Genomic DNA, 18,100 nt, shown 5'->3' on the forward strand with positions numbered 1-18,100 from the left:
ATGAGGCGCGGTGGGACTGCTTCGAGCGTGTTTGTGAGGAGCAGTCGGATGCGCTGAGTAGAGTCAGCAGTCGCTAGCAGCAGTGCGTAAGCGTGGAAGCGTCCAAGTCGAGGTCAACATGGTCCGAGTCGTTCTCTCGCGTCGACGATGCTCCCGACGAGCCGAGATGCGCGTGTGCAGCGCAGAGAAGCGTCCAGCTGTCCCGTGACAGCCATCACGCACATCCCAGACTCGCACTTTGCCCTCGCTGGCTCGGCACGACGCTTGCTCTTGCTCTCGCTCGCTTCAGGAGGCGACACGGGCGACGACGGGGACTCGCTGGGCTGGGACGTGTTCGAGCGCGAGCGCATCCATCGCATCGTCCTCCAGCCAGAACCGGCAGGGCCAAAAAGCTCGAGATGGCGCTTGCTCGTCCTCGGAGGAAAGGAGGCGGTGCTCGCTCATCTCGTCCTCGGCAGCAGCAGGTGCGTTCTGGCCATTCCTGTGCTCTCGGTCATCTATGTCAAAGGGCTGAGCTTGATCCGCAGGACCCGCACCGCGACCCTCGACATTGTGCAACGCTTCTCACTCAGTGACTTTGTCGGCGACGGAGCCTTTCTTGACGTACGTGCTGCTCTTTTTCGTTCTGTTCCTCTGCACGACTGAGTTGGTCGTATGCGCAGGACGACCTCGTCATTCTCTCGACCCTGCACAACTCGCTCCACCTCTACCCTCTCCTGCCCCATCGCGCCTCTTCCGCTCAGCCCGCCACCAGTGTCCCGCCCACACCCCCAGCATACACTCTTCACGCACCTCTGCGTCCCCTCCTCTGGTGCACTCGCTTCTCCCGCGCCCAGTACCGCTCGCGAGATGTGACCGACGATGCGGAAAGGCGGATCGCGCTTGCGGGCGGGAGTCTGTGGGGCGACACCTTCCTGTGGGAGGTCGGACAAGCAGTCGAGCTCGCGAGCAGCGCGCGGGATGCGCGCTTGAGGGGCGAAACCAAGGCTGCGGTGGTTGCGGTTGCCAAGGAGGACTCGTTGAGAAGGCTCATCGGGCATCAGGTGCGTTCTGGCTCGCTGGCTGCCCTGTGATCAAGCCATGCAAGGTCGCTCATCACGGCTTCTTGCTCAACATGCGCGCCACACAGGGCGCCGTCTTCACCACCGCCTTCTCGCCCTGCACGCGCTACCTCGTCACCGGCTCAGACGACCGCACCTTGCGTGTCTGGGACCTCTCTCTCGTTCCCGCCGCATCCTCGCCCGCCGGTACCACAGTCCCGCATCTCACGATGTGGGGCCACATCGCCCGCGTCTGGCGCGCCGTCTTCCTCCCTGCCCCTTCTCCGACTGCCGCATCCTCACCTTCCTCGCCGTCCACCGTCGCTGCCAAAGATGAGACGATCGACCTCGCCAGCGTCGCAGAAGACGGTACCTGCCGTCTGTGGCGCGTCTCTCGCGCCGCCGTCTCGGCGCCCTCGCCCGCTGCCGCGCATACCGCGAGGCAGAGCGCCGCCGAGAAGGGGTACGCGCTGCTCGAGACGTGGCGCGAGGGGCACGACGGCCGGTCGATTTGGAGCGTCGAAGGCGCGAGACTGCCTTGTCCGTCCAACAATGTCGAGGAGGGGCGGGGGCGGAGAATCGTCCTGACGGGAGGAGCGGACGGCGCGGTGCGGTCCTGGGTCGTGCCGCAGTCAACTCTGGACGGAATGGAGGCGTCGGGGCAGGGCAAGGGGAAGAAAGGCGAGAAGGGAGAGAAGGTCAAGGCGTTTGCGGTCGAGCAGGTCGGGCGGGCCGATCTGGTCGTCTTGCTCAAGGAGAACGGGTATGTCTGCGTCAGCTTCAGGGTCAAATCTCCGCAAGCACTCTCGCCCTGACGTTTGCTTGTGTCTCCTTTTCCGCAACAGCTCGTTCTTCGCTTTCGCACACATGCCCGATCACGCCTCCACGGCTGCCATCGCACCACCGGCCGACTTCGTGCCATTCCACGCTGCCTCGACCTGGTCTTCCAGCTCGACTGCCTGCACCCTTTGCCTTCTCCCGCGGTCTTCCTCCGCCACATCGACCGAGTTCACATTCCTTGCCTTCTCGAATCGCGGCGCCTTTCTTCGCGCGTCGATCACCCTCTCGACCGATAGTGTCGTTGCAGTTTCACACGTCGCGGAGCTTTCGCTCGACGTCAAGCCCGTGACTGTATCGTTCGGGAGCGAGAGCGCGGATGGCTTGCGACGAATCGCCGTATGGGACCATGCAGCCTTGCGAGTTGGTGTCCTTGAGCTAGATGTCGAGTCTGCACCTCTAGTACGTGTATCGAAGCTCGCCTGACAGTTCCTCAATGCTGACGGACCAGTTTGAGCAGCTGCCGCCCCGCCTACTCGCCTCGCTTCAGCTCCCGCCCTCCGCCGCCCGCGCGCCCACTGCGCTGCACTTCCTCTCTCCTTCGCTCATCCTGCTTGGGAACGCCGGCGGTTCCGTCGTGCTGTACCGCATGCCGACCGTCAACCAGCCCGAATTGACTGCGGCGCCAAGCGAGCTTGTCGAGATCGCTCTGCTCAAGAAGCTGCATGTCGACGGCGTGATGGACTTCTCGTCGACGGAGTTGTCGAGCTCAGGGAAGGAGATGGCATGGCGCGTCGAGACAGTCGGGAGGGACGGGAGGAGGTGCGTCCTGCGGGTCGAGGTCGGCGATGAAGACGGCGGGGTGGAGGTGCTGGACCAAAGGACGTTGACGAAGGGAGTCCTGGACCAGGTGCGCATTCCGTGTGCTCTTGACTGCCGCTCGGCGCAGCTTCGCTGACCAGAGCGACTCGCAGATCGTGCTCAGCGGGAATGGGCAGCGCTACCTTGCGCACTCGGATACGCGAGCCATCGTCATCGACGAGCTTGCACAACAGGTGCGCGCTTGCTTCCCATCGACAAAAACCCGGAGGACTTACGTGTTCCCGAACGTGCAGCATCACTCGTTCGCCAGTCCGGGCAAGAAGCTGCAGCACCGCCTCGTCGCAGGCTCCGATGGCGCGGGACCGCGGTTCTATCGGCTCGAGCGCGGCAAGGTGCGTGAACCTGTCCATCATGACCTGTCCTAACCGGGACTGACTCCCTCCTTTCGCAGCTCCTCCTGCAGACGCTCGACACTTCCGAAAACTCGCCTGCGCCCGTGCTGCACGCAGGACTGCACGGGCGCGAGATCCGCGCCGTCGAGGCTATCACGTTGGCTTCGGGTTTGACGCTCGTCGCAACTGCGGCGGAGAACGGCGTGCTGAGCCTGTCCCGCTGTGCGTGCGATCCCTTCCCGCTTTCCTTCCTCGTTCCGCCGCGAGGCACAGCTGACAACGTGTCTTCCTGCGTGTACAGTAACAAGCTCAAACCGCCTCAAACCGCTCTACAGCGATCGCCACATCCCTTCCTCCCTCAAATCGCTTTCCTGGTCCTGGCCTCCCGATCCGCAGCAGCCGCACCTTCTCTTCGCGTGCGGTACGCGCGAACTCCTCTGCGCCTTCTCCGTCGCCGAAGAGGGCGAGTCCGACGTCCTTGTCAGGCCTAAGGGTACCGTGCTCGGCGAGGAGGGCGGCGAAGTGCGCGCGATGGACTTTGCGGTCCTGCGGCTGCCCCAACACGACGGCGAGAAAGCGAAGCACGTGCTGGCGGTCGGCTACTCGGATGGGACGGTGCGGGTGCGCTTATATCCTCCTACCGTTTGACCCTCTCGTTGCGCATCGTTTGTCCGCTGATGCAGAAATGCGTCTCTGCTCGCAGATCTGGCAGCACTGCTCCGACTTTTCGTCTTTCGTGCTCCTTTCGTCGACGCAGCCTGGCGGAAAGTGCATCTTGACGGTCGAGGGCTTCGAGCTGGATCTCGAGCATGGCGGCAAGAGGTGGATCGTGGCGACTGGCTCGTCGGACGGACTGTACGTACCATCGCCCAGCCTGAGGCGCGACTAAAGCTCCAGCACGCTGAATTTGCGTGTTGCACCTCCTGCGCTAAGCACAGACTTGCTGTGTACGACTTGACCAGGTGCGGCTCGCTTCTTACCTTCGCACGTGTCCTAGAAAGGGCGGAGGGCACTCACTGCATGTCTTCATCTCTCGTAGTTTTACTTCGCGATCTCTCACGCTCGGATGTCCGATCTCTCCGCCTGTTTTCGCGTATCATCCTCACCAGTCGGGAATCAATGCGCTTGCTGTGCAGTCAAGCGGTACGAGATCTTACTGGTCCCACCGCTCACTTGCGCTGAACGTCCGTGTCTTGCGCAGGGCAAGACTTGATCATCGCAACCGGCGGCGACGACAATGCAGTCGGAGTCTCGCGGCTCGCCTTCTCAGCCTCTTCGCCCGACTCGCCGCTCAATGCCGCGCTTATCGCGCAAGCCTCGCTTTCCGACGCTCATGCTTCTACTATTCAGGGCACGTCGCCGCTCTATCGACTGCGCATCGAAGCGCACAATTGCTCATGCTTCTCTCGCCCTCGCGCAGGTCTCGACTTCCTCTCGCCCTCGCTTCTCGCCTCGTCCTCGGTCGAGCAACGCCTGAACGTCTACACTCTCTCCTCCGCCGCATCTCCCTCGGCGCCTACGCTTATGCTCAAGCTACACGACTCGACCTGCCTCGATGTCGCAGACTGTTCCGCCCAGGCGGTCGTTGCCGGAGCGGTGGGAGTGCACCGCCTCGTAGTTGCCGGGATCGGAGCTGAGGTGATAGACGTCCATGTGCAGCAATAGACGGATCAAGCTCTTCAGTCCTAGTCCGAGAGGTCCGCACTGGGAGGGCTCCTCGCTTCAGGGGCGGCGACGAGCCTCGAGGTCGCTGAGTCCCCGACGACGATGGCTCCGCTTTTGAACTGTCGACCAGAACAGACGATAGCTTCTAGCGGCACCAGCTCGTGCACCCCGTGTTGGGTCGTGCGCCCGCCGCCCGCTCCGCTGCTCGCGCCGCTCTCGTCCGCTCTCGCTTCATCGCCCGCCTGGTTCTCCTCGTCCCGCTCTCGTTCCTCCCCCCCATTCCGCGCCTGCCGAGCTCACCCGTCTTCCCACCGCTGCAAGTCAAAGCCCGCGAATCCTGTCGCCGTGGGCTCTGCACCCGACACCATCCCTGTCCAGTCGTTCGCTCGCTCACCTGCCTGCGCGTGAGTCTGCACTCTACGAGAGTCAGCTGGGTCATTCTGAGCCTGCACTCCGATTCTGCGCGGGTGCATGACTGTCCTGCGGGTCCCCAATCGCCGGTCCTCGACAGATTGGACCTCCACGCGCCCTCGACCCGCTGCTCATCGGCCACCATGGCACGGCGCTACCGGCAGCGCGACTACGAGGTGGACATCGAGGTTCTCACGCCCTGGTTCCGCTGGGCCAAGTGGATCCGAGCGCGCTGGCTCGTCTTCCCCGCCCTCTTCGACTGGCTCGCGTCTGTCTCGCTTCTCCTCGGCCCTGACGAGCACACACAAGTCTGGCTACCGTTTGTCTCTGCGCTGCCCGCGCTCCTTGCCGTGTGGCTGCTCGGGATGTACGGCATGAGGCATTTGAAGACGTCCGAGTCATCAATGTGTGCGATCAGCTGCTTGTGGATGAACATGATGGTCTCCACCTCGGCGCTCGTCTTGAACAGCGCGGCATTTCTCTGCACAGTGCTTGCAACCAAGCCTGTCAGCTCCAGTCGAGTCGGCACCGTTGTCATTGTCGTTGCTCTGGTCGTCAGCGGCGTAGGCATCCTCCTTGGCGTGCCGGGCGCCGAGGAGGAAATGCAGAGCGAGAATGCGCAGGCGTACCGTGCCACGCTCTTTTCCTGTCTGCTAGGACGGCGGGGACCGTACGACCCTCTCGCCGGCGGGGACATCGAGGCTAGCGGCGTGACGAACGATCCGCCGTGTGAACAGAATGTGCGTTCTTTCCGTCACCTCTGTGGTTTGCAGTAGAGTTTGGGGTGCTGATGTCACCTTGAACGCGCCTCATCAGACCGTGCGCAACAACACGCTGCGCCCTTGCGCGACCGAGCCCTCCGCCGATATTCCGCCGCCATACAACTCGCTCGCCGCTCGCCCCCCTTCTTACTCTTCTTCCGCCCTCCATCCGCGCCCTCCTTCACCTTGATCTCTTGTCGGCTCGCCACCCCGCCCGGTCCCCTGAATGTTCCGCTCTCATTGCCCCTTGTGCTCTCCTCCGGCGCTCCACGATCCCGCTCCGTGCTTTAACTTCGTCCCTTTTACCCCGTCCCTCCCCTCTTCCCCTTTGATCTTGTATGCTCGAACGTTGAGGGATAAAACATCCCTAGATCTGCCCTGCATCGCGGCTTTGCTCCTCCTGGGTGTCGCGATGAGACGGTGCCCGCGGTGTCTTGAATCTTCTGGCCTGGCTCAGTATCAGCAGTACGAAGTCAATCTATGGCCCCAGAGAGCGGCTTTCACCCTGCCTGAGCGAATCGCGGTGTCACGGTGCGGTCATCGCCTCGTCGTCCGCTCTCTCCTCCCTCGCACCTCGCGCGATGCTCGTCCAGACGGCGCTGAGTGCGCTCCTGCCCGCACTGGCCCTCGCTGCTGCGCCCGCGCCGCAGCTGTACCTCTCGCCCGCGCCGCCGCGCCTCTCTGCATCGTCGCCCCCGCTCGCCCTCTCGGCGGCGCAGGCCAACGCCGTCCTCGCGCACCACCTGGGCGTCGCCCACCACGTCCAGCTGCCTCTGGCGTCCGGCAAGAGCGGCCGCGAGTGGGAGAAGGCCCTCGAGGACGCCTCCGAGCACGTCGCACTCGAGGTCCCCGCTCGCATCGTCGTCGTCCTCGAGTGCGGCAAGGCAGGCTGCGACGGTGCGTGCAGTGCAGTCTACATCTAGCTCGAGCAGGCACTGACTCGTTCCGCCCCGCCGCCCGCAGATGCGATCCCCGCCGACCTCGCATCGAACCCGTCGCTCTCGCTCCCGTCTCTCCCGGCCACGTCGTACCTCGCCGCTTTCTCGCTGCACCTGCACCGCCTCGCCGACTCGCTCGGCCTCGACGCCGACTCGCCCGCCGTCCGCGGGCTGAAGGAGCTCGTCAGCGAGGGCATCAAGAGCGTCGTCGGGTGGCAGGCATGGGTTGGAGACGAGCTCGGCAGCTGGATCGGGTGGCACGACGAGCCGAGGGTGCGTTCGAGGCGACCGTGTTCATGGATGCACCGCGCCTCGCTTCGAGGCGCTCACTGACGACGTTCCGTCCTTCCGACACTGCAGAAGGTCAAGGCTGCTGTCGAGCCCGAAGCCATCTCGAGCGGCCTCTTTACCGACCTCGACATGCTCGACTCGGTGCGTGACAGACCTTGCGGACCGAGCGGCTGCAGATGCCCCGGACTGACACCCCCTTCGCCGCCCGCAGTCGGCCTCGCAGCTCATCCTCGAGCTCGAGAGGCTCACTTCCGTTGCCGACTCGATGGCCTCGACGTCGTCTTCTGCGAGCGCAGACTCGGGCCCGCAGGGCCAGGACGAAGCACCGAAGGTCGTCGTGATGCACCTCAAGGGGCTCAAGGTGCGTCACGGCATCCGATTCTTCACGCTATGCTCCTTCTTGTCTAGCAGTGTGGCTGATGTCTCCGTCGTTGCGACCACAGGAGATTGCCGCCAAGCACTCTCGCCAGTCGCAGACGTATCAGACGGCATCTTCGCTCGTCAAGCAGACGCTTACGGGCCTGATCGCGTCCGTTAACGCGCACCTCGCCACCGCCGAGCAGGCGCGCGCCAAGGTGGTCCTGCTCGCGCTCCCGCCGCACCCGACGCCGCTCCTGCGCAAGCGCACGCCGTGGCTCGCGCCGTTCGAGTCGTCGCAGCTCGCTCAGCGTTTCGGGTCGTCTCCGCGCGCGCGCGCGCTCAACGCACACGTCAAGCGCTCGGTCTTTTCGCCGCGCCAGGAAGAGACCTCCACTGCGGCGGCGGCGGCGGCGAACGGGTCGAGCGTGATTGTCCCGTCGGGGTACACGTGCTTCGCGTCCGAGCGGGAAGCCAACGACAAGACGGCGCGGTGCCTCGGGCGCGGCGAGCCCGTGCGCGGGATCACGACGCGCGTCGAGGGCGCGCAGGGCGGCGAGTGCTGGGTGTGCAAGTGCGGCGAGACGGTCGACGACGAGACGGGGCGGAGGACGAGGTGGAAGGGCCAGGGGTGCGAGAAGGAGGACCTGAGCGCGTAAGTCTGGCTCTGCACTCTCTGTGGCTCGAGCGACGGGTGCGGCGCAGGGCACGCTGCGCCGCTTCCCGTCTCTCTTCGCAGCGTTCGGAGCTGACCCGCCCGCATGTCTTGCGCAGGCCCTTTACTCTCCTCGCGTCGACGACGCTCCTCCTGACGGTCCTCGTCGGTGGTGGTATCGCATTGCTGTACGCCGTCGGCGAAGACACGCTGCCGGGCACGCTGAGCGCCGTGAGCGGCATGGGCGGGCACGCCAAGCGGGACTAGGCGGTGGCGGCAGTCGTTCCCTCGTTCCCCCGTCTCCTCTACGCGAGTAGCTTTTCCCTCGTCGTTGCACAGTATATCCTTCTGTTTCCCTGCTTGAACTGCAGCGAGGCTCCGAGGAGAGAAGCGTAAGTCCGCCGCTCAGCTCGGGTCGTCCCCGCGCCGATCGCTCTCGCTGCCGCCACCTCTCCTCGCTGCCTCGTGCTTTGCGTGGACAGCCGAGCCGAGCAGAGACTAGCTGCACGCTGCCTGCCATGGACTCGGACAGCGACTCGTCGGCGCACGTCGACATCTCGTCGGCGCTCCTGGGCGCACCGTCGTCGCGCCCAAAGAAGCTCACCAAGACCCGTGCCACCGCGCTTACCAAGGGATCAGCATCTGCACGCTCAACCGCCGAGGACCAGGCCGAGCAGGACGCGCTCGAGGCGGACGACGAGGATGCGCTCTTTGCGAGCCTGTCGCAGCTGCAGCACTCGCGCAACCTCGCAGAGGGCGCCGCGCTCGTGCGCAAGGGCAAGGACGCAAAGCAGCAGAAGGGCCTCACCGGCGGCGGGTCCTTCCAGGCGCTCGGGCTGCCGCCGCTCCTGCTCAAGACGCTCCTTCAGCGCGGCTTCACCACCCCGACGCCCATCCAGCGCCTCGCGCTCCCGTCCATCCTCGGCAGCACCGAGCAGGTCGTCACCGACAAGGGCAAGAAGGTGACCGTCGCGCGCGACCACCTGTGCATGGCGCGCACCGGCTCGGGCAAGACGCTGTGCTACCTCCTCCCGCTCCTGAGCCAGCTCTGGACCCACTCGGACAAGTTTGGCGCGCGCGGCCTCATCCTCGTCCCGACGCGCGAGCTCGCGCTTCAGGTCCTCAAGGTCGGCAAGGACCTCGCCCGTGGCATCAAGGGCGAGGGCGAGAGTCTCCGCTGGGCCATGGTCGTCGGAGGCGAGGCCATGGAGACGCAGTTCGAGATCATGTCGGGCAACCCGGACGTGTGCGTCGTCTTCTCGCTTTCCCGTGGTACGCCGAACCACCGCTGAATCGCTCGACCCGCAGCATCATCGCAACTCCCGGTCGTTTCCTGCACGTCCTCGTCGAGATGGCCTACTCGCTCTCGTCGATCCAGTCCCTCATCATCGACGAGGCGGATCGTCTCTTCGAGCTCGGATTCGCCGAGCAGCTCCACGAGATCTTGCACCGCGTGCCCGCCACGCGCCAGACGCTCCTCTTCTCGGCGACGCTCCCCTCATCGCTCGTCGGGTTCGCCAAGGCCGGTCTGCAGAATCCGAAGCTCATCCGCCTCGACGTCGACCAGAAGATTTCGAAGGACCTCCAGATGGCCTACCTCGACGTCAAGACGAGCGAGAAGGAGGCCGTCCTCCTCGGCCTCCTGCGCGAGGTCATCCAGGTCCCCGTCATGAACGAGCAGCAGCGCGTCGCCGAGCGCGCGCGCGTTGCGGCCGAGAACGAGGCGGTCATGAAGGGAACGGATGGGCGCGGGCAGCATCACGGCGGCGGCGGCAAGAAGGGCAAGGGCAAGCAGCGGGACGACGCGCGCGGCAAGAAGCGCAAGCGCGGCGCAGACGGCGGCGGCGAGGGCGAGGGCGAGACCGAGACGGTCAACGGCGCCGAGATTGCGCCGCACCAGACGGTCGTGTTTGTCTCGACCAAGCACCACGTCGAGTACCTCGCCAACCTCCTCGCGGCGGCGCACTACTCGGTCTCGGCCATCTACGGTTCAATGGACCAGACGGCCCGTAAGATCTCGCTCGCGCGCTTCCGGTCGGGCCAGACGTCCATCCTTGTCGTCACGGACCTCGCCGCCCGCGGTATCGACGTTCCCGGCGTCGAGAACGTCGTCAACTACGACTTCCCGAACGGCACGCGTGCATTCGTGCACCGCGTCGGTCGTACCGCGCGTGCAGGACGCACGGGCTGGGCCTACACGTTTGTCACGCCCGCCGAGATGCCGTACCTCCTCGACCTCGAGCTGTTCCTTACGCGCCCGCTCAAGCTCTGTCCGCTCACGCCCTCGTCGTCCGCGCCCTCGACTTCGGCAATTGCGGCGGCGTCGGACGACCCCGACTTTGCGCAGACGCTCATCTTCGGCACCCCTCCGCGCTCGCTGACCGACATCGACCTCGAGACGCATCGCGCCCTGCTCGTGCACGCGCCGCACCTCGAGAACCTGCAGGGCGTCGCGCAGCGCGGTCAGCGGATGTACGAGCGCGGGCTGGGCAAGGCGAGTCCGGAGAGCTACCGGCGCGCGAAGGAGATGGCGCGCAAAAAGGCCGAGGAGGCCGAGCGCACGGGCCTCGTCGGCATCGGCGAGGAGCATCCCGTCTACGACGCGTACATTGCGCGCGCGGCGGGTGCGGCCGGCGGCGGTGGCGATGCGCGCGAGGCGGTCGAGCGCGCCAAGGAGGCAGAGCGCAGCCGCGCCGACCTGCTCGCCAAGATTAGCGGCTTCCGGCCGCCCGAGACCGTCTTTGAAGTCTCGGCCAAAGGCAAGAACGGCGGCTCGGAGGGCTCGATCGCCATGCTCATGAAGGAGCGGAGGCGCGCGCTCGGCCGCAGCGCGAGGGCGCGCGACCTTGTGCGTCAGGTTGAGGAGGAGGAGCTTCCCGCCCTGCCCGAGGGAGCGCTCGGCGACGCGGACGAGATGGCCGAGGTCGAGCAGCCCAAGCCGGTGCAGCAGGGCGCGATGGACGACGCCGACGAGGAGGAGCTCGAGGTGCGTTCCCGTTTTCGCTTCTTCCCCGTGCTCGACTTGATCGCTGACACTGTTCGACATGCAGGCGGTCTTTGGCAAAAAGCCGGCCAAGCGCGCAAAACCCGCCGGCGACCGCCCGTCGTGGCGAGACGAGCGATTCTACATGGGCTACGAGCAGGAGGGCGCTGCGACCGAGGCAGGGTACGTGCATGCGCTTCTCTGCCGCGCTGCGTTCTCTCTGACACGCCCTCGCTCTCGCGCACAGCTACTCGCTCACGAACGGCGACTCCTTCGTCGCTCAGGCAGCCCAGTCGACGTACGACATTGGCGGCCGCGGCGACACGGAGGGCACACCGGCCGAGGCGCTGGCGCAGCGCGCGTCGACGCTCAAGTGGGACCGCAAGTCGAAGAAGTTTATCCGCGCGGACCAGGTCGGCGCCGACAACAAGAAGCTGATCCGGTCCGAGTCGGGCCAGCGCCTGCCCGCGTCGTTCAAGGCGGGCGTGTTCGACGAGTGGCAGAAGAAGACGCGCGTGCGCGTGCCGCGCGTCGGCGACCAGGAGATCAAGGGCCGGTCGACGCACCAGGTCGGCGGCGGCGCCGGCGGGCGCCGCTTCGTGCACAAGGCCGGCACGCCCAAGGCCGACGGCGCGTCGTCGAGCGACGGCAAGGGCAAGCACGCCAAGCGCCGCGTGGGCCAGGCCGACAAGCCGCACGTCGCGCCGGGCGGGCTGCGCTCGGCGGCCGAGATCCGCAAGGAGCGCATCGCCAAGGAGAAGCGCGTGCGCAGGTCGACGCAGCCGAGCAAGAAGAACCCGAAGGGCAAGGGCGGGTCCATGGGCGGCGGGGACCGTGCGGGCGGGAAAGCTGGCGGAGCGCGCGGCGGCGCAGGAGGAGGACGCGGCGCGTTTGGCGGCGGCAAGCGCAGGTAGTCGCTGCGGTGCAACTGCGCCTCTCTCTCACGGTAGCGTCGTTTCTGCCCGGCTTCGGACCGCGTCTCGACGACGAACTGGTTTACGGCGCCTGCAAGACAAGCGTAGGTTTGAGGCAGCTAACCAGGCACGCTGCGGAGAGCAATCGACCCGAGGGCCGTGCAGCCAGTGAGACCGAGGTCGTTGCGTTCACGACGAGCGATGAAGAGTACGAGAGCAGCTGCAGCTCGCCTTTGCCCTCCGCCCCGCACGGCTGCCCTGGCTGCGAGCGCCCCAGCAGACGAGCTGTAAGCGCTGCTCGAGTCGCCCGGCCCTCTGTGCGCTGCTCCGCGCCCGTCTCGCTTCATTCCGTGCGGCCCCACTTGCTCGCAACCAGGCGCAAGGATGGCCGGCGCAGGCGGCGACAGCACGCCTTTAGCGCTGCGCAGGTGGCAGGATTTCCACACGGCCTGCTGGGGTCACCCGTCCGGCGCGGTGCTTGAGGGCATCCCGTTCCTCGTCGGCTCGATGGGCTACTTCGTCGGCCCCGTCCTCGTGCGCGACGTCTACTCGCAAGTCTAAGACTGGGTGGCAGCCGAGCTCGAGCGCATCAAGGACGACAAGACAGCTCGCACCAATCTCGTCGTCTTCGGCTCGCCAGGAATCGGTGCGCCCGTTCCCGCTCCCATGCCTGCCGTGCGCTGAGTCGCCCGCGCTCGTCAGGGAAATCGTCCTTCCTCCCGTTCCTCGTCGCTCGCTGCCTCGAGCAGAGGCGCCCGGTCGTCTTCCACAAAACTGGCGATCCCCGCGCCGTCATCCTCGACAACATCGGCGCGCGCTTTGTCGACCTCCTGTTCCTCCCCGACACGCGCTTCGACCAGACTCCCGTCATCGCCGTCGACTCGGTCGCTGTCGAGCCGCCAGTCAGCGTGCTCTTCGAAATCTTGAATGCAGTCACCGTGGTCGCAGCGTCCCCTCGCTCCGCTCGTCACCGTCCTTTCGTCAAGAGCGATGGCGACACGTTCTACTGGACGATTCCACCGCCCGGCGCCACCGAGATCAATAACGTGGCGTGCGTGAGGACCGCGAACCTCCTGAACCGCGCTGATGTCTGCGCTCCTACAGACGGCTCCGCGAGCTCCGTGCTGTGACCGACAGCGAGCACAACCCGGTCTGGCTTTTCGACATGCGCCCCGGATCGGAGCATGGTGGATACGTTGTGACGGGCGGAGTGGCGTTCTCGCATGGCGATCTCTCGATGGACCAGCCTGAAGAGAGCGAACAGCCTCCGGACGGCTACAAGGATCTCGCCTACAGAGCTCGCACGTTCCGTGTTCGCACCAACGGCTATTATGAGCGCGACGAGCTCGTCAAGATCTTGCCGCCCAACTTCCGCTACCAGCTTCGCGCGCATTACCGCAAGACGAACGACATCCTGCGCGACCTCTTCGAAGACGTCGCGAAGAGCCGCCTCGCCCTCACCAAAGATGTGCTCCGAGCTGCCGCCTCCGGCAGCGTGGAGCTTCCCGAAAGTTCGCAATGGACGGGCTTCCACCGCCTCATCACGCTTCTTCCCGTCGCCGACGCGCAGCCTTCGCTTGACTTCCCGTCGTGCGACATTGTCATCGCCTCGCCCCTCGCGCAGGAGGTTGTGCGCGTAGCTGTTTCGGCGATGCAGCTGCAGGATCAGCTCGAGATGGCGCGGCTCTTCGAGCACGAACCGATGATCGAGGGCATCTTGTACGAGGTCACGTCTTTCCGCCTGCTTGGGATACGGGACGACGTCAACGTTGAATTTATCTCGGGCGAGCCATCTATCTCGATCCCAGCGGGATTGACGAGGCACAAGTGCGATCCGGACACGTCGAGGCTCCCCGTCAAGACCGGTGTCTACATCCTTCCCGTCTGCTTCCCGTCCGCCGACGCCATCGTCGTCCTCAGCGAGACAAACACTGTAATTCTCGTGCAGGCGACTGTTGCAGACGAGCACGCGGTCAAGGCCGACGGCATCCGTCGCATCTGCAGCAGCTTCCCGCCCGAGTTCTCGCCCCGCCTCGTCTTTGCTTTCCTCGGCCCCGATCGCACGACCGTCCAAAAGCTCGCCAAGACGCCGCGCCCGACGCTGACAAACGTGTCGCCTGGCGTCTACACCTTTGAGCGCGGCTACATTGCCCTAAGCTTGGATGACGAGGAATGAAGCGCCCGGTGCGTCCCAGACACTCTGCATGGACTCGTCGAAACACGGGAGAGCTCACAGGCTGATGTGCTGACCTTTGTCCCCGTCTGCAGCTTGCTTTCGTGCCTTGTTCTTTCGCTGCCTCCTGACACTCGTGTAATCTTCAAATCGCAACCCTGTTGTCCGCTTTGTCGCTCGATCCTGTTCTTTGCAATACCTACGCTCACGCCGTCCAGATCCCGCACGCTCGCCGACGGTCCAGCTCGAAAACGTGAGATGTGGACGAGAGCCCAGTTACAACGTGCTCAGTCGCTGTTAAGGTCTGGGTCGTCCGCCCCGCCGGCCTTCCTCTTGCGCGCTTTTCCCTTGGCACCTCCGCGTCCTCCCGCTCCGCCGCCGGCCCTGTCGTCCTCCCTGAGCACGAGCTCAAACTCCCACGTCCGGATCGCCGCCTTGTCCGCGCCCTTGTCCTCCTTCTTGCCCGCGCCCGAGCCCTTCCCGCCGCCCGACCCCGCCGCCGCGCCTTCGGCCGCCGCCGCCGAGAAGCGGCGCTCCTTGCGCTCCCTCGCGGTGAGCACCAAGTCGTCGTTCTTGCCGCTGCTCCTCCCCTCCTCCCACCCGATCGTCCTCCGATGCTCGTACCCCTCCCACCTAGCCGGCTCGAACGCCCAGCTCGTCACCGTGCGATACGCGGGCTGTCGCTTCCCGAGTTTCGCGCGCGCAGAGAGGTCCGCGGGGGAGAGGAGCGAGGGGAGGAGGAGCGCGGGCTTGGTCGCGAGCTGCGCGGGGAGCCAGAGCGAGTAAGGGGGCGCGGTGCGCAGAGTGACGAGGACGGTGCCGCGCGTAGAGGGCGCAGAGGGGACGGGCACGAGCGATGGGTCCTCGCCCGCGTCGGCGTCGTCGGCGGTGGCTTCAGGCGCACCCAATTCGTCGCCGTCGTCGTCGCTCACGCCGGCATTCCGTCCTGCGCTGCGTCGCCGTCCTGCCGCTCCGGCGCGCGAAGGGCCGCGCTTGAGGAGGAGCGCGGCCGAGCGGTAAAAGTCGATGAGGAGGGTCTGGTTCTGGCGCACGTTGCGCTGCTGGTCCGTGATGCCCTGGCCTGCGAGACTCAAGACACGTAAGCACGCCGCGCAGCCGTTACTTGCACGAGCAAGACAGGCATGCCGAGACGCACCGACGTGAGGAAAGTTGAAGACGATGCGGTCGAACCCCGTCCCTTCGTCGCGGATGCCGCCGACCTCGCGCTCCTTGCCCTTGGCCGCGGCGGCGTGCACCTTTCCGAGGCGGGCAAAGTCGCGCACCTCGCGCGAGTCCTCGAGGCGGGTCGCGTCGACGCCAAAGAGGACGGTCGCGCCCGCGGTGCGGAGCGCGTCGACGTGCGTGGCGAGGTCGGGGTACTTTTGCGCGGCGACGGCGTGCGAGTCGAACGCGGTGCAGCAGAGGAGCGAGGGGGTGACGAGCGGGAGCGGCGGCGGGTGGGACGACGACGACGCGGCGGCGGCGGTCGAGAGCGGGAGGAGGAGCGAGTGTGCAAAGGAGAAGTTGCCTGTGGGTCCGGGTGGGTGAGCACAGGACGAAGAGCCGGTGAAGAGTCGTACGCACCTTCACCGACGAGGAGGATGCGCTCTCCGCGGCGGAACGGCTGCACGGCAGCAGCAGCGGCAGCAGCAGCGGGTCGTGGTCCGTCGCGCAGCGTCTCGGTGGTCTTGCGGCCGTCAGTGTCCTGGCCTGGCGCAGCGACGGCGAGCTTGCGCTTCTTGTTCGCAGGTGCGCCGGCGTTGATGCGGGCCTTGATGGCGTCGTGGCGGTCCTGCTCGGCCTGGCGGGCGCGCTCCTCGTGCAGGCGCTGCTGGTGGGCCTGCTGCTGGCCGGAGAGGGCTGTGCGGGTGCGACGGAGCGAGCGAGGTTCAGTGAGGAGCAAGCGAGGGGGAGAGGGCGGGCGCACCCTTTGCGAGTTTGCCGCGGCCCTTGGGACCCTTTGCCATGCTCAGCGTGGGTGCAGTGGAGAGCTGGTCTGGGCAAGCTGAGCGAGAGAGACGAGCAGTAGTCCGAGCTGGTCGAGAGGCGAGGGTGCTTCGTTCGAGCGAGCGGGCGGGCGGTGCGGTGAGCGGGTGCTCGAGTACGAGCAGTCTGGGCAGCACTAGTCCGTGGCTGCTGCACTCGCGGGGCAGCGAGGCGCTAGGCGGTGCCTGGCGGTCGGCGGTGCCGTGCGCTCGCCTCGCCTCAGAGTCGCCGCGCCCCCGGGCTCGCCCTCTCCTCCTCGTACTCGTACCGCCGCTTCACCATGGGCAAGTCGAGCATCCCTGGAGCACAGACACGCACGCAGCCGTGCACCCGCCCCCCCTCCCGCACCCGCCACCGCTCGAGCGAGCCCCCGCCGCCCGCTCTCGCGTCAAAACTCTGAGCCTCGCTCCCGCGCCCATCGCCGCCCCCAGCGCGCGCGAGACGGCCGCGAGCGAGCGCACAGACCCGCACAGGCTGCCCCCACCCGCCCGAGAAACCCGCACATGCTGACCCGCGCCCTCTCCCGCTCGGCCCCTCGCAGGATCCTGCAAGGTGCGTCTCTCGCCGCCCCGCTCTCCCCCCGCGCTGGGCTGCAGAGCTGACCGCCCGCACGCACACAGCCTCGTGGTCTGCTCGCTGGCCGCAAGCTCCGCGACGACCGCCGTGACAACCGCTGGGTCCGTCTCCCTCCCCCTCCCCCCTCCACCCGTGCTCGTGCTCAGCGCCCAAGTCGCGACACTCGCCTCGCCTCGCGCGCGTCTGTGGTGGCGCTGCTGGTGGATGAACCTGTGGTGTGGGATCTACGGGGAGGACGAGCGAGGGGCCGGCAGCGGGTGGGACCGTCGGCGAGGTGGCGCATCGAGACGCCTCGACCTTCGGCTCACGCTCGCCGCACCACCTCGATTGCGCGCCATGTCGCTCGTGTGGGCGAGGTGCCACATCGCATCGCACTCCGTCCCCTGCGCGCGCGCAGCCGTCGACTCGCCTGCGCGCCCACCTCGCCCTCGAGCCCGCACACCCGCGCAACCTCCCTCATCGCGCAGGACAGCGCCGCTGACCGTCATCCGTGCACGCTCGCAGGCCGACAAGAACTACAAGAAGCGCGCGCTCGGCACCGCGTACCGCTCGTCGCCCACCGGCGGCTCGTCGCACGCCAAGGGCATCGTGCTCGAGAAGGTCGGTGTCGAGGCCAAGCAGCCCAACTCGGCCATCCGCAAGTGTGTCCGTGTGCAGCTCATCAAGAACGGCAAGAAGGGTGCGCCGCGTTGGTCTCTGTTGTTCCGCGGGGAGGTGGGGTCGCTGACGGGTCCGCCCCGCTCGCCGCGCAGTCACCGCCTTCGTTCCCAACGACGGTTGCCTCAACTTTGTCGACGAGAACGACGAGGTCCTCGTGCGTCGCGTCGCTTCTTCGTGCTTTCGGGCTCGCGGGTGCTGACCCCGTCTTGTCCCCTCTTTCCTCCTCGGCGCCTCTGCTACCGCCGCAGATCTCGGGCTTCGGTCGCAAGGGCAAGGCAAAGGGGTGCGTACTGTGCTGCAGCCTAGCCTGCGGGCGCGGCGTCGAGCCTCCGGAACCCGAGACGCGCGGCTGACCCCCTCCTGCTCCCCCTTTGCCTCCTGCGCCCGCTCTCGCCTCCTCCTCGCCCTCGCACACGCTTGCACGCGCTTGTACGAGCTCAGTGACATTCCCGGTGTGCGCTTCAAGGTCGTCAAGGTTTCCGGCGTCGGTCTTCTCGCCCTCTGGAAAGAGAAGAAGGAGAAGCCCCGCTCGTAAACTCTGCGCGCCCCTTACCCCCTGACGTCCCTGTACGGCCCGTGGCGTGTGTTGCGAAACTTGCGGTTCTCCCTCGATGCGTGGCGCTGATCCCCTGCCTGTACGTGAGAGGCTCGCTGTGCGGTTGTGAAGAGTGCACGAGACGAGACACGGGTGGATCCGCC

The 18,100-nt window shown here is 66.4% G+C and overlaps 7 protein-coding genes across 7 annotated transcripts; 6 read left to right on the forward strand and 1 right to left on the reverse strand.

Annotated features, from left to right (window-relative positions):
• Nucleotides 1-147: 147 nt before the first annotated feature.
• Nucleotides 148-3,920, forward strand: JCM10292_005497 (uncharacterized protein; the record flags this gene model as incomplete). Its single annotated transcript, XM_076652227.1, has 11 exons — nucleotides 148-464; nucleotides 528-603; nucleotides 663-1,043; nucleotides 1,130-1,803; nucleotides 1,886-2,279; nucleotides 2,338-2,639; nucleotides 2,767-2,872; nucleotides 2,933-3,031; nucleotides 3,091-3,253; nucleotides 3,333-3,652; nucleotides 3,735-3,920. 11 exons carry the CDS (start codon nucleotides 148-150, stop codon nucleotides 3,918-3,920), a joined length of 3,018 nt encoding a protein of 1,005 aa, XP_076502208.1.
• Nucleotides 3,921-5,250: 1,330 nt separating this feature from the next.
• JCM10292_005498 (uncharacterized protein) lies at nucleotides 5,251-6,058 on the forward strand (the record flags this gene model as incomplete). Its single annotated transcript, XM_076652228.1, has 2 exons — nucleotides 5,251-5,847; nucleotides 5,924-6,058. 2 exons carry the CDS (start codon nucleotides 5,251-5,253, stop codon nucleotides 6,056-6,058), a joined length of 732 nt encoding a protein of 243 aa, XP_076502209.1.
• Nucleotides 6,059-6,449: 391 nt separating this feature from the next.
• Nucleotides 6,450-8,376, forward strand: JCM10292_005499 (uncharacterized protein; the record flags this gene model as incomplete). The annotated part of the gene is made up of 6 exons (XM_076652229.1): nucleotides 6,450-6,765; nucleotides 6,832-7,079; nucleotides 7,167-7,238; nucleotides 7,309-7,458; nucleotides 7,541-8,109; nucleotides 8,229-8,376. 6 exons carry the CDS (start codon nucleotides 6,450-6,452, stop codon nucleotides 8,374-8,376), a joined length of 1,503 nt encoding a protein of 500 aa, XP_076502210.1.
• Nucleotides 8,377-8,627: 251 nt separating this feature from the next.
• Nucleotides 8,628-12,006, forward strand: DBP10 (ATP-dependent RNA helicase DBP10; the record flags this gene model as incomplete). Its single annotated transcript, XM_076652230.1, has 4 exons — nucleotides 8,628-9,355; nucleotides 9,418-11,095; nucleotides 11,160-11,275; nucleotides 11,340-12,006. The coding sequence occupies 4 exons, from the start codon at nucleotides 8,628-8,630 to the stop codon at nucleotides 12,004-12,006; spliced, it is 3,189 nt and encodes a 1,062-aa protein (XP_076502211.1).
• Nucleotides 12,007-12,390: 384 nt separating this feature from the next.
• On the forward strand, nucleotides 12,391-14,182 carry JCM10292_005501 (uncharacterized protein; the record flags this gene model as incomplete). The annotated part of the gene is made up of 4 exons (XM_076652231.1): nucleotides 12,391-12,540; nucleotides 12,586-12,652; nucleotides 12,709-13,057; nucleotides 13,111-14,182. The coding sequence occupies 4 exons, from the start codon at nucleotides 12,391-12,393 to the stop codon at nucleotides 14,180-14,182; spliced, it is 1,638 nt and encodes a 545-aa protein (XP_076502212.1).
• Nucleotides 14,183-14,466: 284 nt separating this feature from the next.
• On the reverse strand, nucleotides 14,467-16,146 carry BMT5 (25S rRNA (uracil2634-N3)-methyltransferase; the record flags this gene model as incomplete). The annotated part of the gene is made up of 4 exons (XM_076652232.1): nucleotides 14,467-15,260; nucleotides 15,336-15,707; nucleotides 15,764-16,039; nucleotides 16,107-16,146. The coding sequence occupies 4 exons, from the start codon at nucleotides 16,144-16,146 to the stop codon at nucleotides 14,467-14,469; spliced, it is 1,482 nt and encodes a 493-aa protein (XP_076502213.1).
• A 931-nt stretch (nucleotides 16,147-17,077) lies between these two features.
• On the forward strand, nucleotides 17,078-17,936 carry JCM10292_005503 (uncharacterized protein; the record flags this gene model as incomplete). The annotated part of the gene is made up of 4 exons (XM_076652233.1): nucleotides 17,078-17,420; nucleotides 17,494-17,555; nucleotides 17,650-17,684; nucleotides 17,843-17,936. The coding sequence occupies 4 exons, from the start codon at nucleotides 17,078-17,080 to the stop codon at nucleotides 17,934-17,936; spliced, it is 534 nt and encodes a 177-aa protein (XP_076502214.1).
• Between the last annotated feature and the right edge of the window lie 164 nt (nucleotides 17,937-18,100).

Source organism: Rhodotorula paludigena (assembly GCF_050403205.1).
Source record: "Rhodotorula paludigena JCM10292 DNA, Rt_paludigena_JCM10292v1_ctg69, whole genome shotgun sequence".
Lineage (NCBI taxonomy): Eukaryota > Fungi > Basidiomycota > Microbotryomycetes > Sporidiobolales > Sporidiobolaceae > Rhodotorula > Rhodotorula paludigena.